The sequence below is a fragment of the Rhinatrema bivittatum genome, chromosome 4 (genome assembly GCF_901001135.1).
Source record: "Rhinatrema bivittatum chromosome 4, aRhiBiv1.1, whole genome shotgun sequence".
Classification (NCBI taxonomy): Eukaryota; Metazoa; Chordata; class Amphibia; order Gymnophiona; family Rhinatrematidae; genus Rhinatrema; species Rhinatrema bivittatum.
In genome coordinates, this window is record NC_042618.1 from 346,784,064 (window position 1) to 346,803,236 (window position 19,173).

Here is a 19,173-nt window from a genome sequence, read left to right on the forward strand (position 1 = left end):
AAGTTAGCAAGCAGCACATTTAAGACTAATCGGAGAAAATTCTTTTTCACTCAACACACAATAAAGCTCTGGATACTCCCATGGATGGCCAAGATCCCCATGATTCTGGAGTTCCTACAGGACAGTATGAAGAAGGGGTTGTCTTTCAACTCCTTCAAGGTTCAGGTAGCAGCTCTTTCCTGCTTCAGAACCGAAGTAAACGGAATCCGTCTATCAGCTCATCCAGATTTGACCCATTTCCTAAAAGGGGTTAAGCAACTTCAGCCACCCCTAAAGTGGCCGGTACCCCTATGGAACCTCAATCTGGTATTAGACTTCCTAGAGGGGGCATCCTTCAGACCAATGCGTGGTCTGTAACTATGCCTCTTAACATTGAAGACTGTATGCCTGGTGGCAATAATGCTCTGCCCGTCGCCTCTCCAAGTTGCAGGCACTATCATGTTAGGAACCGTTCCTTAGGTTCACCCCTGGAACCATCCCCTCCTTCCTATCGAAAGTGGTTTCCGAGTTTCATTTGAACCAAGCCTCTGAATGAACATAAGGACTCGGAAGACTCCCGCCTTCTTCGCAGATATCTAAATATCGGCAGATTCCTGGTGCGATACCTGGAAAGATCGGAACCGGTGCATAAGACGGATCGCCTGTTCGTTCTTCAAAGTGGGAAGAAGCAAGGAGAAGTGGCCTCATGGGCAACCATAGCCCGCTGGATCAAGGAAGTAATCAAGGCAGCCTACATAGAGGCAGGGAAGACTTTACCACTGCAGGTTAAGGCTCATTCTACTAGGGCTCAGGCAGTATCTTGGGCAGAAACCAAGCTGCTATCGCCTGCCGAGATCTGTCGGGTGGCGACATGGTCCTCCCTACACACCATCTCCAGATTCTACCGCCTGGATGTTCAGGCCCGAGAAGACGCAGCCTTCACAAGGGCAGTACTAAGTGGGCCATGGGCAGCCTCCTGCCCTGCCTGGGAGTAGCTTTTGTACATCCCACTGGTTCTGAGTCCATCTGGCTACACGCTAGGAAATGGAGAAATTACTTACCTGATAGTAGATAGTGTTAGTGTTCATGGTAGTTGTGGGTGGATCCTTGGGCTGGTGGCAGATGACCACACCCCTGGGGGAAGATTCTGAGAGGGACAACCGGTCAGGCTCAGAGTATTGAGACAGACACACACTAGTTCTTTTATTAAACAGTATATGGAACCACCAGAGGTGGCAGTAGTAAGCTGGAAGTGCCCGGCTGGGCTGTAGTCCCTCAGATACTGGAACAGCAATCCTGGATAACTGAGCCCTAGAGAAACTGAATATAGTGAGTAGGCAGAGTATGCAGAGTTCAGGAACAGAACCTTGATGGTGACACTCACACAATAGTCTCTTAGAAGCAGCCCAGGAGCTGGAATGAAGTAGGCCCTCGAGGAGCAAGTACCTGGCTCCAGGGAACGGTCTGAGAGAGCGATAGTAACTCACTGGTGTTGTAGGCAGCGATAACTTCCTGGCAGAAGTGGTATTTAGTAGCAAGTCCGGGAATGTGGGCCCTCGAGGAGCGAGTACAGATTCCAGACTGCAATCTGAAAAGCAAAGAGAAAGCGAGGCCCCCGAGGAGCGGGTACCCCTGGTAAGTCCAAGGAGGCAGAGTAGCAAGGTATGGGGAGAGCGAATCCAATCTGCCGATACCTGGAGGAAAGCCCTTGCTAACTCGATTCGTTAGCGATTTCAGAGACCTTAAATATCCAGTGAGGATGACATCACCTCAGGGAGACGCCCCTGAGGTTCGCGCCACTGCTGGTACTTGAGTCGGGGCCACGCGCACGCCCTTAGGCTACTGGGAAACATGGCGGTGTGCAGCGTCCAGCCAGTCCGGGGACGCCGGAGGGGAACGGCAAGATGACGCCGCAGCAGCCAAACTTCCAACAGGCAAAGAGGGAGTCACCAAAGAGGTAAGGTGGGCATAGTGGAGACGTCAGGCACTGACAGTCGCAACAGTAACCCCCTTCAAAGGGCGATTTCCTCTTCAGGTACCAGGCTTGGGTTTTGAAGGATGCGCGAGGTGGGACCCCAAATGTCTCAAGACACTCTTTTGCAGAGGCCTGGATACCCGTTTAAAAGATGAGCTGGCTGCTCGCGAAACACCTGACTTGCTGGACGAATTAGTAGCCTTGGCCACTTGGATTGATTACCAGCTCCGGGACAAGCTGTTGATCAATCCAAGTGGCCAAGGAGTCTGAACCGTGACCGGTCCGTAAGTCAAAGAGACTGGAAGAGAAAGTGGAGGAGAGGGCGCTGTATGGCCTAAGAACAGTACTCCTGCAGGACTTAGGCCCGTCTTCTGCATTCGTCTCTACATGCTGCATTCATCTTTTCCAGACGAATGGAGCATGTAGAGACATTATGGCCGGGCTGACCACAGTACATGCAAAGGTCGCACTTTTTCCGAAGTCTTCTTTCTTTGGAAGTTAAATGTCCATGACCAAGTTGCATCGGTTCCTCTTTATCAGCAGCAAGAATTACTGGAACCATCCGATGTGCGGATATAGAACTAGCCTGTTTCAACCCAGGTAACACCTTAGGCCAGAGTTCCTTCACCTTGTCCCGGAGCTGGTGATCAATCCAAGTGGCCATGAACTTCATGGTTGGAAGCTGTGCCTTGAAACTTCTGTGTGTGTAGCTGATGAAACACTGAAGTGAGTTTCTCCAAGGCGTCTTGCTGCTCCACAATGCGCTGGGCCAGGTCCGGTATGGCCTGCAAGGCATTAAGTTGTGCCGGATCCATGGAGTTAGCAATCTGTTAGTGTTCGTGGTAGTTGTGGGTGGATCCATGGGTTTGTGGCAGATGACCACGCCCCCGGGGGAAGATCCCGAGAGGGACCACTGGTCAGGCTCAGAGTATGGAGACAGACACACACTAGTTCTTTTATTAAACAGTATATGGAATTACCAGAAGTGGCAGTAGTGAGCTGGAAGTGCCCGGCTGGGCTGTAGTCCCTCAGATACTGGAACAGCAATCCTGGATAACTGAGGTGTAGAGAAACTGAATATAGTGAGTAGGCAGAGTATGCAGAGTTCAGGAACAGAACCTTGATGGTAACACTCACACAATAGTCTCTTAGAAGCAGCCCAGGAGCTGAAATGAAGTAGGCCCTCGAGGAGCAAGTACCTGGTTCCAGGGAACACTCTGAGAGAGCGATGGTAACTCACTGGTGTTGTAGGCAGCGATGACTTCCTGGCAGAAGTGGTATTCAGTAGCAAGTCCGGGAACATGGGCCCTCGAGGAGCGAGTACCGATTCCAGACTGCGATCTGAAAAGCAAAGAGAAAGCGAGGCCCCCGAGGAGTGGGTACCCCTGGTAAGTCCGAGGAGGCAGAGTAGCAAGGTATGCGGAGAGCGAATCCCATCCGCCGATACCTGGAGGAAAGCCCTTGCTAACTCGATTCGTTAGTTTTTCAGAGACCTTAAATATCCGGCGAGGATGACGTCACCTCAGGGGGACAGCCTAAGGGGACGCCCTTAGGCTGCTGGGAAATATGGCGGTGTGCAGCATCCAGCCGGTCCAGGGATGCTGGAGGGGAACGGCAAGATGACGCTGCGGCAGCCAAACATCCTACAGGCAAAGAGGGAGTTGCCAAAGAGGTAAAGTGGGCGTAGTGGAGACGTCGGGCAGCGACGGTTGCAACAGACAGATGGACTCAGCATCCTGCCCACGGCTGCCCCAGAAAAGGAGGACCTCGGAAAGCAAATCTCGAGACTAAACAATTACAGGTTAAGACATTGTCTACCTCTAGTTCAAGACACCTGCAGTTAATCTGGTGTCAGCATTAACTTGGTTGAGTGTCTCCAGTTTTTAAATCAAGTTTAAAAAGTTTAATCAAGTTGTTTATGCACGATATTTATCCACAATGGCTTTTCGAGGAGGATACTCAGGAGCTGAGGTCACTGCAGAGGTATATCTAGGGTGACGTCAGCTTTGAAATCTGACTCAGACTCCCATCTGCTAGCAGAAGAGCACATAACCCACTGGTCCTGAGTCCATCTGTCTACACTAAGGAAAACGAAATTATCAGGTAAGTAATTTCTCCATTATGGTAATTAATAAGCAATAATAGTTTGTGATCTATCTAATGTTTGGGTACCTGCCAGGTACATGTGACTTGGATTGGCCACTGTTGGAAACAGGATACTCGGCTTGATGGACCCTTGGGCTGACTCAGTATGGCAATTCTTACATTCTTATGAGAACTAGTAAACTTTTCTGGGAAGAACGAAGAGAGCATAGTTTGATAAGGAGATAGAAATTTAGTGAGATATAATGGAGGCCCAGTCCTGTGAGACATAAGATTTTAAATTTGATACAGTAGATAATCGGAAGCCAATGTAGATTTGACAAGATAGGAGTTATGTGATCATATCTCTTGTCCATAGATCAATCTAGCTGAGATGTTTTGAAGCAATTGTAATCTTTTAAGCTGATAATTAGGCAGATCTAGCAATAAAGAATTACAACAATCAATTCTGGATGTAACAAAAGCATTCACTAATGTTATTAGATCATGTCATTCCAGGAAGGGTCATAAATGACCAATAAATCTAAGGTAATAAAAAGCCTTCTGAATAATAGAAGAAATTTGAGATGCTATACAGGCTGATGCTATACCGTGTGCTGGCTGCAGTGCATGGCTCAACCCAGGATTGGACACACATTTTGGATAACCCCCAATGTAAAACGCACATCCAATCGCACATGTAGATAATAGCGCTCATCACATGCAAATGCATGTTGATGAGGCTATTATCTATTCCACCCTATGCACAAAAAAAAAAAAAGTTTTACACATCAAAATTCACGCCTGCCCGGAGGACCCCAAAAAGTTACAGAAAAGCAGAAAATACTGCTTTTCTGTACTTCCTCAGACTTAATATCATGGCGATATTAAGTCGGAGGAACAACAAAATGATATTGTCCCGAAAAAAATTTTTTTTTTTTTAAAAGGGTGCTCAATTAATGAGAGTCCATTTTTGACAAAGGATGCTCTAAAATTGTATGTCTGTTTTCCTAAGTGGCTAACAGCCACCTCTCCTGGGCGCATGCTGGCGAGGAGGTGCTAGGGTCGCTTAATTTCCTCTAATGCCTCCTTTTTACCGTGGCAGTCCATTTGCATTTTGCATTGGGTGCCCCGGAGAGGTGGAATGGTGCGCATTATGGGGGTGGGTGCTCAATGATGAGCGCCCTTTTAATATGCACTGATATAGCATTGATCTGATAGTGAGGTGTTTATCCAAAATAACATCCAAGGTGCATACATTCTCCTAGGACAAGAAGGATGGTAGTCCTCACACATGGGTGACATCATCAGATGGAGCCTGGCATGGAAAACTTATGCCAAAGTTTCTGCAACTGTGACTAGGCACACTGAGCATGCCCTATACCACGAATCCACATGGGGTCCCTTTTCAGTCTCCCTTTTTCCATGGAAATTTCGCCTCACGGTGAAGTGAGTTCATGGCTATACTTTTGAAATTGCCTTTGAAAACTTTTCCATTGATAATTTTCAGTTTTTCACGTTTTCTTCGACGCAGGTCCCTCTTTGGTTTCCCTTAGACTCTGTCAGGTTTTTCGGTGGTTCAGTAAGTTTATTTTCACTTCTGATCTTCCTGTGGCATCAGTTGCCCACTGTCATTGCCTGTTGTTTTTTTCCCTCTGTGTTCTATTGGCATCACCTCATCCAGTTTCTGTTGATGCCCTCACGGACCCACATGATGTGTATATCTTCTGCCTGGGGGCATCGCATGATGTCTGGGGTTGCCGCTTGTGTGACCAGATGACCCCAAAGAAGCGTTGCACTCGATTAGACAAGATGGAGAAACTCTTCGGGTCAAGAAAGTCCGAGCCATTGACATCGGCATCAGCGCTATTGGCACTGAAGGACCTTGGAGCCGCACTGATGATTACAGAGCCATCGACATCGGCGAGGCTGATGCCGGGGACTGGCTCCTGTCAGTCTCTTCCAGGTCGAGGACATTGGGGTCAGTGTCTTCAACCTCAGCACCGGGGAAAGACCAGGCCAAGCACTGAAGGAAGCTGAGGAAGCATTGGCACCAGTCACCTTTGATGCATGTTGCCAGGCTTGGGAAGGTGCCAGCGCATGTCATGATGCCCCCGAAGTGACCCTGCAGCGAGGAGTGCCCATCCTCCATAGATGCCGGTGGTCTGCAATGGTCTCCACCAGCCCTGGTGTCAGTTGCCGATCCACCTCGGGCATCTGAGGAAGATCTGTCCACCCCTCCTGGCTCCCAATCTGATTTGGCATTGACAACTTTCGAGGAAAAATTGGAGCACTGAGTCCAGCTGGTGGTCGAGTGGGCCCTACGGGACATCAAACCAGTAGCATTGATGGTGTCGATACCTGCACTCTCTCTGCTGGAACCACTGCAGGAATGGCTCAATGTGCTCATTGGTGTGTTACTGATCCAGTTGGCATTGGTACTGGGAGGCCATCGATGCCTGGTGGGGCACCGATGCTTCTCCCGACTGATCTGGTGCTCGTTGCCAGTTCCTCCAAGAAGGAAGCTCTGTCAAGGCCGGCAGGGGCACTGAGACCTGTAGTCTCCTGTCCAGCTTTGCCAGCGCTGGTGCCACCGGTGCCAATGCCTCCAGATGAAGGCCAAGCACCTAGGGCCCCATCCCTTGTGAATTACAATGAGGATGACTCCTGGGAGGATGACTGCGGAATCCTCCTCTGAGGATTTGGAGGGTCTCCCCTCAGAACAGTTTCCTCCAGAGGAATGAAGGAGGTCTCAAAGGTTTTGTGAGAGCTATGGCTGAGGCCATCCCTCTCAGTTGATGACAGGTACAAGATGCTGGAAATTCTCCAGTTCATGGAGGCTCCTAAAGAGATCATGGCAGTCCCAGTGCACGAGATCTTTAAGGAGTTGCTGCTAAGGATCTGGGAGCACTCCCTCACAGTACCTTCCATAGACAGGATGGTGGATGGGGGTTTATCTCATCCAACAGGCTACCGGATTTGAAAAGAATCAGCTATCACACCAATCAGTAGTAGTTGAATCCTCTCTCCAGAGAGCCAAGCGCTCTCAGACTGAGGGAGAGATGTATGGTGACACAAACACAGGAACTCCCACAGAAAAAACAAAAAGGTTTTTTGGCTAGGAGAGAGTATGAGCTGATTCAGCGCCATTGGATGAAGTCACCCCATCTGTGTGGCTGTTTTATGCTTGTCCATGAAGAAATATGTGATTTAAACTTTAGCCCATTATGATGTGCTGGAGCTACTAGAATGTGCAAAAAACTGCATGCTACCTCTACTTAGGTTGAGGTCTAAATTTGATTTATGTTTTGTTTTCGCCTGTATATAAAATAGGGTGACCAACTACCTGGTTTTGGACCGGACAGCCTGGTTTTCCAGCCTGTTGTCCAGTGTCCAGTTAAAGAGTATGCATATTCATTGTGGCAATCCTCAAAACCCAATAGGATTGCAGCCCCTGAGGACTGGTTTGGGGATTTTTGCACAAAACACAGAAGACTGGAGGAGGAGAGGTGGAAGTATTGAGGACCTGATTTACTAAGACTTTTTTTTCCTCTTCTGGTATTAAAGGAGTAAAAAGCTTAGTAAATCAGACCCTATAAATCTCCAGAGAAAATACCTTTTATTACCATTGGCATGTTTTAAAATTCAAGTTTTCACAATTATTAAAGCTCTTGTACATCATGACTCATTCAATAAGAGGAGATGTAGTTGCAACCACCATTATCCAAAAAGGCTGGTAAAGAGTCTCTTGAAAACTTAGCTGCATGGATTTCAAGCTGATTGCTAACAGAGCTGAGCACCACAATTTGAGCTATTGAGCTTGGTAGACCATGAAGGTTGCACCTTACTAGAAACACAAAATGTAATTGCAGATAAAGACCATCAGGCCAGTCACCTCTGCCCCATTTAATTTCCTGGTACAATGTCATAGACCACAGTATCTCACTGACTTTCACATCTTTGCAGATTAGCATGGGATAAGCACAGAGGATCCTATCTTCAACTGTTAATTCCACTTCCACTAGATCATTCCATGCATCCACCACCCTTTCCTGTGAACAAATCTTTTCCCGATATTATCACAGGTCTGCTGTCCTTGGAGCGTCACACCACAATCTTTCATTTTATAAGAGTGGTTTCCAAACCTGTCGAGTTTTCAGGATATCCATAAGCAATAGAAGGAGCAATTTGCATATACTGGGTGTCCAATCCATGATAGTATCTTATCCACATTCCTAAAAGCACAACTGGCAGTGGGGTAAAAGGACATGTTTGGGAATCACTGTGTTTAGATCTTGCTTTCCATGCCAAAACAATATTTGTTTCTCATGCATTCTTTGCAGATGTGAATCTCTCTGTCATATTCCCCCCCCCCCCCCCCCCACATCTTTTGAGTTTAAAAATGTTCCCAGACTCAACACCTAGGCACCTTAAATCACAAAATCCCTAAATTTAGAATACTTTAAAAGTGGGCATAGTTAGGGGTGAGGTACAAATTGAGATGCTCGGTGCTGATTTTTAGTGCTGGGTGCCTACATTTGGATGAGTCCATATCTCAAGAGTAGAAGCCCTCTGAAAGGAGACAGAGCTCTACCCAACCAACTTTCTTTTAACTAATCATATCTTTTTAATTAAATTAGACAAGGCTTCTGATAACCCCTGAACAATGTTCAATTTCTCATAAATTCCAGGTAGGAAGTACAAAGTTAAGATTCTGAACAGTTGCATGCTGAAGAACAACCCCTGCGGTAATATTAAATATTCCTATACAGCCCACAGGGGATGAAGCTGACTTTGTTGCCTGTGTTCATGCACATCCTGAACATGCCTCTGTTTTAACCTAACTGTGAAGGTCTGGTATAATACTAAAACATCAAATAAAAACTACCCTGCAAACCAAGAATTCTTTAAGGATTTTTTTTATTTTGTGTAAAAAAGGCAAATTTAGTGAATTATTTTCATCTTGTACATAAAGTTATAATCTTAATGCTTTTCACATCCATGCTGAAAATCTGTAATTTTGGTAAAAATCAAAGTAACATTAAATTTCTCAAAAGCATCTTTCACTTAAATATGTACATTTGTTGAGAAAGTTGTAAACGCGCTCATCCTGCCCGCACAAATTACCAAGAAAATAAAAGATTAAGTTTGTACAGATATTGATCTATATATCAAATACATACAGAAATGGTGTAAAAACCCTATTCCTTTTCTTGACTCCTACCCCTAATATATTTTCTGAAGGGGTAAGACTTGATGCTTTTTGTTTTGTATAAATGATTTTCTGTGACTTTAAAATATGAAAATTAAAGGAAGAAAACTAATTTTAATCACAGTTTTTTTTTAATCCCCTTCCCCAATAATAAAATGTTATCAAATATATAGCACCATAGTACAAATATCAGTGGGAAAGGGTGTCAACATATAACAACCAAAACCCCCCCAAAACAAACCAATAACAAACAAACATTGAAACCCGTGTTAGTATTCATTTAACGAAAGGTTGATAACAGCTGCAGCTTTCCTCATACACAGCAAGGAAAAGGTTAAAGATTTTCATTTAAACACAACATAGGAAACGAAAAATTCCCAGATATCAAGGTCAGCAGTAATGTTGAGCTGTAAGAGAAACGAGTGTGTGTCTGTAGCTGAATAGGCCTTTTCAGGAGCATAAATCCTCTCTTGGCAGAATGTACACCTAACAGCCAGGAAGGAAGGTTTGACTCTATCCCTCATGTGGCTCTCCACCTCTTTTACCCACAGTATATGAGCCTTTTATGCTCAATTAGGAACCATGTTTTGGAACACTGGCAGTGGAGGTCTCAGCTGTACAATCTAAAACATCTCAAGCTTCCTCTTAAACAGCAAGGCTCATGGTATAAAGAGAATAGTTACAACCACAAACAAATGAAAGGCAGGTGAAGGATTTCTGAGAACCCCTTTGGACTGGGATATGTTCAATCAATCACGCCGATGTGATAAGAAACCAAATTTAACAGGCATGGCAGATAGCTAATTCTTTTAATAAATTTGAGATATGTAGTTATATTGAAATATATTTCCATCATATCCAAGAATTATCTATCAAGGACACAGTAGCCCGGTATCCAAGAGGAAATTGGATCTGAAACGATACTCCTGTTATTTGCTGGAAATAAATATTGGTAATGACCAGCAAAAATGTTATAGCTAGATTGTCACCAAAAATATATGTGGTTTTGAAACCAGCCAAGCAATTGTTGAAATTATTAAATATAAAAGGATCCAAGCTACTAATTTTTAACAAATGTGATTGGGATGGAGTGGAGGGGTGCTGAAAGTGAGTTTATAAATTCTGAAAATATTAACAACTTTTACTTCCAGTTGTAATTACAGATCCTTCCACCATTAACCCCTCTTGCATAGAATGAGGTAAACCTGTGCATATTACCAATACTCTGTACCCAAAGTTAGAACTTTATTTTACAAAATAAACAAATTGCTGGTTTTCAACTATCTACACTTTTTTTTGTTTTACTTTAAACAAAAAAAAAACATATACCACAAAAGGCCTCCTGGAGCCTGTGCCTTAGTATCCTGGCAGCCTCCTTAAGCCAGAAGGACAGTGCAGGTTTCTCGTCGTTTCAGTTTTTGCACTCAAGAAGCAGCAGCTAAATATACTGCTGTGATGGGGGACAGGCTGAAACCCAGGAGCATTTACAGAATATATACATAGTTATTTCCTGAGAATTTAGTAAATGAACCTTACTGGTAAAAGCTAAAGCTCTCTATACTCGGTCACATTTTTGCAGCATGGAACAGCGATCTCGCTTACAAACACAGAAAATGATGCTCCCCTATCAAAACAAAAACAGACATAGAAATATGGAAAAACATTTCTTAAACTATTTGTGAAAACTATGTACATGTTTAGCTGGAGAAGGAAAAAAAAAAGTTCAATTCATGGTATTTTTGGAAACATTTGGTACGTCTGACACTTAGCAAACCTGAATTTATGGGATATATTGAATACTGCTAACCTGACTTCCATTTCCAGAATCAAAAAGTCCTTTTTTTTTTTTTTTTTTTAAATACATTTTTCAATTTGTTGAATTCTGGTGCTCATTAACAAGAGGGATGAACTGATGAATTACATTAGTCAAAACCAGGCATACACTGTGCAAGTCTTCCCATTAAAAAAACTCTGCTAATTCATCCTAAGGTGACTTGCAGTACTGGTGGGATGAGTTTTGTGCTTGGCCTGACCAGAAAGAATAGTGTCAGGTTAAGTGTACAAGTGAGATTATATTAAGAGCACCCAATTTCTGAGCTTTGCCCCCTGCCCTCCCCCTGGTTCTATGGTATTTAACCACAATAGTACATTTTTTGCCCAAATTCCCCCTCTTCCCCAGCTACACCTGCACATCTAAAAAGAACGCTGTACCAGTTTCACATAGCTCTTCAAAGACATTTGCTTAAGCATTCCAAGACTGACAAACGTTAATGGACAAACACTGAAAAAGGTTGCATTAAACTAAAAAATTTATAAAAAGTTCCCTCTGTATATCAATAAATTAAGCATTCAGTAAAATGTTGTATGCACCAAAAGTTAAGACTTCTGTTGCATATTTTTGCAACAAAGGAAACTGGAGGTGTGACTGGTGTTGTTCATGAAGACCCAAAATCTCCCAACTTGTACCAAAAAAGGTTCCTTTGTTGTGACTGTTCATACGTTCGCAACCATAAGCTTTCTTAATCATTTTTCCACAATCCTATTTCACCTTTAATCTTACTAAAAATTTGAATTTCAGTCCTTAACAATGCACAATGAATCTGAACTTTGAAAATATTACAAAATTCTTTCAAAAAACTTCAAATACAACAACAAAAATGTCTATCTTTCTTATAAATTGGAAAAATCTTTTTATTTTTCTTTCACTAAAATATTCCCCACCCCCTCCCCGCTCCCACCAGGTCTCAAAAACTCTCAACTTAAATCTCTTCTGTGGTCAACAAAGTGTCCCAGTTTGACAGTCCAACTGTCAGATCTGACTGGTGACCAATCTATCGATGTGATACAAAGACGCGTTCCATCTTGAAGGTTTTGCAGCTGCCTTATGGTTCTTGTTTGATGTAGTAGCTGCCAGGTCCATTGCTCTCCTGATCAGAAGCTCCTTGGAGAAAACCATAGTCATCCCCATCCAGCAACTCTTCCTTCACCTGTAGGGTTGTTGCTAAAATAAATAAATAAATAAAAGAGAACATTCAGATCTGTAAATATGTCTTTTTTTCCTAGCTTACTTCATAATTATATTCTTAATTAACCGGGGATATTGTGCATACAGAAAACATGGCTAATTTAAGCTGTTTTATGCCTGTAAAAGCAGAGTTGCTTACCTGTAACAGGTGTTCTCCAAAGACAGTAGGATGTTAGTCCTCACACATGGGTGATATCATTAGATGGAGCCCGATGTGGAAAACATATGCCAAAGATTCTAGAAACTTTGACTAAGCACATTGAGCATGCTCAGCATTATATGACACATCCACATGGGGTCCCTCTTCAGTCTCGTAACATAGAATTATGATGAAAAATAAAAAAAATAGGATTAACTCAACTCCACGGGGGGGGTGGGCGGGTTTCGTGAGGACTACTATCCTGCTGTCTTTTGAGAACACCTGTTACAGTTATTTATTTATTTATTTATTTCGGATTTTTATATACCGACGTTCTCAATACAGTTATCGAATCAGGTCGGTTTACATAGAACAAAACTGTCGCAATAGGGCGTTACATTAAACAGCGTTTCTTAACATATGAGTAGCATATAACATATAACATAAATATAAATAATATAAATTAGATATTACATATACAATAATAATAATAACTCATCAACAGGACGTGGATAAATATAGGGAATGTTTAAAACGTGAATAAATATCTTGAATAATTAAAGGGGTAGTCTAGAATGTGATATGTGGGTACATAGACCTTGTTGATGTGCAAAAGGTCCGAGTTATGCATGGTTTAAAGAAGACTGATGAATCAGAGAAGGAGTCTTAAACAGGTGTGTTGTTCAGATCTGGCGTGGTTGGTTCTTGAGGGGGGTATAGGTGATTGAGGATCTGATGTTGGACTACTTTTCTCTTTGACCTGTGTCTGAGTGATCTTGAGATTCTGTATAGGCTTGCCTGAAAAGCCACGTTTTTAGGTTTTTCTTAAAAGTTAGATGACAGGGCTCTTGGCGTAGATCCGGCGGTAATGAGTTCCAGAGGGTGGGCCCGGCTGTGGAGAGTGCTCGTTTTGTTAGTGTAGTTTTGATTGGGGGAGCATATAAGGAACCTTTGTAGTTGTACCTTATGGGTCTTTGTGATGTGTGAGGGCGGAGTTGTGAGTTTAGATTTAGGTGGGCGATGCCCATGATATCCTTGTGGATCATTGATAATGTCTTGTAGGTGATTCTAGCTTTTATAGGAAGCCAGTGAAGGCTGTGAAGAATAGGTGTTATGTGAGCTCTTTTATTTGTGTTAGTGAGTAGCCTCGCTGCGGCATTCTGCACCATCTGTAATGGTCTTGTGGATAAGGCTGGAAGACCTAGCAGTAGAGAGTTGCAGTAGTCCAGTTTGGACAGAATTATAGACTGGACTACTAGCCGGAAGTCACTGAAGTGAAGAAGAGGTTTAAGATTTTTTAGCACTTGGAGTTTGAAATAGCATTCTTTGGTTGTGTTGGTAATGAAGGATTTAAGGTTGAATTTGTTGTCGAGACGCACCCCCAGGTCTCTGACGGAGGTGGAGTGGTTAATAGTTAGTTTTGAGAATTGTGTTGCGCTTTGGGAGTTGGTAAGGGTATGGTTTTCGTCAGGTGAGATGATGAGGATTTCTGTTTTGTTTGGGTTGAGTATGAGGTTCAAGCTGGATAGCAGAGTGTTGATAGCTTGTAAGCAGTTATTCCAATGTGCCCAAGTTTTTTGCAGTGATTCTGTGATGGGCATGAGAATCTGGATGTCATCAGCGAAAATATAATGTTTTAGCTTGAGGTTAGAGAGTAAGTGGCAGAGTGGAAGCAGGTAAATATTAAATAACGTAGGGGAGAGAGATGATCCTTGTGGTACTCCTCTAGTTGATTTGATAGGGTGCGATTCTTCATTATTGATTTTTACTTTGTAGAATCTGTTCTCCAGGAACGATTGGAACCAGCTATGAGCTTCTCCTTGAATTCCTATATCGGATAGCCGTTCGAGTAGGATGGTATGGTTGACTGTGTCGAATGCGGCGGATAGGTCAAGGAGAGCGAGGAGGTAAGGTTAACCAACTCTGCTTTCTCCAAGGACAAGCAGGATGGTAGTCCTCACACAAGAGTGAATCCATAGCTACAGGCTGCTCCCCAACACAAAAGGGGATCAACAGACACCTAACCAGGTGCCAATGGGCACAACACCGGTGCTGTTGGTAACAGAGGGGGAAACAGCCTGAACCCAAATAACGGGTCTACCTTGGGAGAGGTGGGTTCTACACCTCATACAGTTTCCTGACAGACAGGCCAAACCTATTGTTGCATCGGTCATCCCTATCCAGGCAGTAATGGGATGTGAATGTGTGGAGAGAGCTCCATGTTGTAGCCTTGCAGATCTCCTCTACAGGAACTACTCACTAGTGGGCCATCGATGCTGTCATGGCTCTGACAGAAAGAGCCTTGACATGACCCTCAAGATGCAGTCCTGCTTGGGCATAAAAGAAGGAGATGCAATCTACTAGCCAACTGGATAGTGTCTGTTTGGCAATGGCAATGCTCAACCTATTCTTATCAAAAGAAATAAAAAGTTGGGTGGAATGTCTATGGGCTTCTGTCCACTCCAGACAGAAAGTTAAGGCTCGTTTGCAGTCAAAACTGTGTGGTACTAGTTCGCCTTGTGTAAATGGGGCCTGGGAAAGAATATTGGCAAGACGATTGACTGGTTAAGATGGAAATCCATCACCACCTTAGGTAGGAACTTAGGGTGTGTACGGAAGACCACCCTGTCACGATAGAATTTAGTATAAGATGGATATGTCACTAAGGCCTGGAAATCGCTGATCCAGCATGCTGAAGTGACTGCCACCAAAAATCTGACCTTCCAGGGCAGGTTCTTCAGGTTACAGGTGTGCAGTGGCTCAAAAGGAGCTTTCATCAACTAAGCTAACACCATGTAGAAGTCCCAAGACTCATCAGGAGGCCTTAGGGGAGGCTTCAATTGAAGCAGGCCCCGTATGAAACGTATAACTATAGGCTGTACCGAGATAGGTGTACCATCTACACCGTGGTGGTAAGTAAGCGCCAATTGCACTAAGATAGACCCTAATGGAGACGGTCTACAAGCCAGCCTTTGATAGGTGTAGAAGGTAATCAAGCAGTTTTTGTGTGGGGCATAACAGATCTAGGGCCTTCTGCTCACACCATGCAGAAAACACCCTGTACTTCAGTCTGTGGGACTTTCCAATAGGCTTTCTAGCAGCCACCAGGGCCTGAGACACATCTTCCGAAAGATCGAGAGGCTGCAGAATTAACCTCTCAACATTCAGGCTGTGAGTGACAGGGCCTGGAGGTTGGGATGCCACAGCTTGCCCTGATCCTGCGTGATGAGATCTGGGGAAGTCCCCAGATTGATAGGTCTCCGGATGGACAACTCCCGAAGGAGAGGAAACTTGACCTGTCTCGGCCAATGAGGGGCTATGAGAATCATAGTCCCTCTGTCCTCGCAGAGTATCAAGAGAGTCTTCGCCACTAAGGGAATTGGAGGATAAGCATACAGAAGATCTGTGCTCCAATGGCGGGCAAAGGCATCTGAGGCTGGTTTGCTGTCTGTCCTGTGCAAGGGACAGAACTGAGGCGCCTTCCTGTTGCAGGGGGATGCAAACAGATCTACATCTGCTACCTCCTAGTCCAGGGACCACTCATGGGGGTCTGAAGGCTTGACTCAGCCTATCTGCTACCATGTTCTCCATCCCGGCCAGGTACATGAACCTGAGCACCTTCTCATGGGACAGGGCCCACGACCAGATCTGGACCTCTTCCTGATACAGGAGGTACAATACCGTACCACCCTGTTTTTTGACATACCACATTGCTACTTGGTTGTCGGTCTGGATCAGGACAACTTTGTTGGACAGCCGATCTCTGAAAGCCCATAAGGGCATATCTGATCACTCAAGAGCTCCCCATCTTAGAGAAGATGCATCATTGGTTAACACAATTTGAGTGGTAAGACTGCAAAAGAGATTCCCTGTTCCAGATTGGAAAGTACCCGCCACCAGTACAAAGAGTCCTGGAGGGTCGGGGTGACTTTGATGCAATCTTGCAGGCTCGTGTGGTTTGCTATCATTGAGACCTCAGGGTCCACTGGGCTCTTTGCATGTGCAAGCGTGCCAAGGGAGTAACATGGATAGTTGCAGCCATGTGGCCCAACAACCTCAACATGTGCCAAGGCGATACCTGCTGGCTCTGTTGAACCTCTGCCACAATGGCTGCTACTATGACAGCCCTCTGGCGTGGCAGAAAGGCCTTGGCCTTAGCCATATCTAGCAGGGCTCCGATGAAGTCCAATTGAAGTGACAGACTGAGATGGGACTTTAGGTAGTTGAGAACGAACCCTAGTGACTTCAACATCCGAATGGTCAAGCGCATGGACCTGGCTGCCCCTGCCTGAGACATGCTCTTGACTAGCCAATTGTCCAGATAGGGAAAAACATGCACTCCCAGGCTGCGGAGGTATGCCGCCACCATGGTCAGGCATTTGGTGAATATCCATGGGGTGGATGCGAGCCCAAAAGCCAACACCCAGTACGTGAAGTGTTGTTTCCCCACTACAAACTGGAGATACTTCCTGTGACCATGGAAGAACTTGATGTGTTTGTATGCATCCTGTAGGTCGAGGGAGCATAACCAGTCCCCTTTTTGCAAAAGGGGACTCAAGGTGCCCAGGGAAACCATCTAAAACTTTTCTCTTTTTAGAAATTTGTTCAAGGCCCTCAGGTCTAGGATGGGACGAAGTCCTCCTGTTCTCTTTGGAATCAGGAAGTACCTGGAGTAAAATCCCCGCCCTTTTTGCTGTGGTAGAACTGGCTCAACTGCTCTGGTCGTTAAGAAGGAGGAGAGCTCCACTAGCACTACTGGCTCCCAATATGGGCACAGAGGGCAATTTGGTGGGACACCCAACAGATTTAATTGGTACCCTGACGGACAGAACCCACTGATATGAGGTTACACTAGGCCACTTGTTCGCAAAGAATTGCAGCCTACCCTGGACCGGAGGATCCATTGCCTCAGGTATGGGCAACTGGCTGATACTCCCTGCGGCCCAATCAAAACCCCTTCCCTGGGTTTGACTGAGGAGCTGGCTGGGGCTTGGGAGGTCTCTGCTGTCTGGGACAGCCACAAGAGCTCTGATGTTGAGAGGATCAAGGAGGTGGAGGATAGTACTTTCTTTGGTAAAAGAAGGACTTCCTTGGGCCCCCTGCCTTAATGGCCTCCTAGAAGAGGAGGACGGGTCCAGAGCGCTGGAGGAGAGTTGTTGGAGGGTGTCATGATGGTCCTGAAGTTGGGCCACAGTGACCCTCACCCTATGTCCAATGAGATTCTCTCCTATGACACATCAGCAAGTTGTTCTTGTACCTCCGGTCGGAGATCCGAGGCCCATAGCCATGCAATTCTGTGGGCACCGATTCCCGCTGCAGACACTCTCGATGCCATCTCGAAAACATCATAGGCTGCAGGGACCTCGTGTTTTCCACACTCCAAATCCTTGCGCACCAGCAACATGAGAGTGTCTTGCTGCTGTTGAGGCAGGTGCTCAGTCATCTCCTGCACCTGCTTCCAGATGTCCCACGAATATTGGCTCATTAGAAGCTGGTAGGCAGTGATGCAGGCAATAAGAATGGCGCCTTGGAACACCTTCCTCCCATGAACATCCATCGCTCTGTGGTCCTTCCTTGGGGGCGCCGAGAGCTCTTGATCCTCTTGAGGGTGGATTCCACCACCAACAACTGGTGGGGCAGGTGTCACTTATTGAATTAGACAGCTTTCTGGATGAGGTAAACAGAGTCTGCCTTCTTAATGACAGGAGACATTGTGAGGAGGTGTTCCAAATCCTCAGCAGCAACTCCAAAAGAATCTTGTGTACCGTGACCACCACGATCTTCTTAGAGGCCTCCACAAATCGAAGGATCTCAAGCATCTTGTGCCTGGCATCCTCCTCCATCAACAGCGGGAAAGGGATGGCCTCTGCGAAGGTTAAGTCCTCAGGTGGAGACTTTCTTCGCTCATCTGGAGGAGAAGGGACTGATGGGAGACCATCTGAGTCCTTGGAGGAAGACTCTGTCTGAACATCCCCCTAAGAGTCATAGGGACTCTCATCATTACTGTATGTCACAGGGGATGGGGCCCTAGGTGCTCAGCCAATGTCAAGAGGTGCAGGCACCTATGGAACTGCACCGGGGGGGGGGGGGGGGGGCTATAGGCCTCTGCGATCCTGCCAGTGTCGGTGGAGCACCGGGCACAGGTGCCAGCCTAGCAACAGATGCCAGCTGGGTCAGTAAGGCACAGATGAGCACATTGAGCTTCTCCAGAAGTGGCAAGAGAATGGGTGGTACTGGCTCTGGTGCAGTCAGTAGCACAGGACCATGGCCCTGCAGTGCCCATTCCACCGTCAGCTGGACTCGATGCCCCAGCTGCTCCTTGAATGTTGCCAATGCCAACACCGACTGGGAGGAAGGAGGGGTGGCCAGATCTTCCTCGGACCCTCGATGGGGGATCGGCAACTGGCATTAGGACTGGTGGAGACCGTCGTCGACCTCAGACATCAATGAAGGACTGGCGTTTCTCCCCACAGGGGCATCGCAGCAAAAGCCAGTGTATCCCCGTGCCAGCACCATGCATCAATGGGGACTAGAACTGATGATTCTTGGTCTTCCCAAGATGCTCAGCCCGGTCTTTCCCTGGTGGCGAGGTCAAAGATGATGAACCTGGTGTCCTTAATTTTTTGGAGATCAACAGTGGTTGGTCTCCGGCGCCCCTATCCATCAGCAACCTCGACAGAACTGACAGTCCTGCCGATGCCGATGGCGAGGTGTCCACTGGTGCGGCTCTGAGGTCCATAGATGCTGATGCCAATGGCGAT

At 45.7% G+C, this 19,173-nt stretch overlaps 1 protein-coding gene across 5 annotated transcripts in view; it reads right to left on the reverse strand.

Moving 5' to 3' along the window:
* Positions 1 to 11,022: 11,022 nt before the first annotated feature.
* Positions 11,023 to 19,173, reverse strand: part of MBTD1 (mbt domain containing 1) — a 241,653-nt gene continuing 233,502 nt past the window's right edge. For all 5 annotated transcript variants that reach the window (XM_029600665.1, XM_029600664.1, XM_029600662.1 and 2 more), the window contains one exon: positions 11,023 to 12,249. In XM_029600665.1, the coding sequence (XP_029456525.1) occupies positions 12,131 to 12,249 (119 nt within the window). In that variant the 3' untranslated portion in view covers positions 11,023 to 12,130. The remainder of the gene's footprint in view (positions 12,250 to 19,173) is intronic.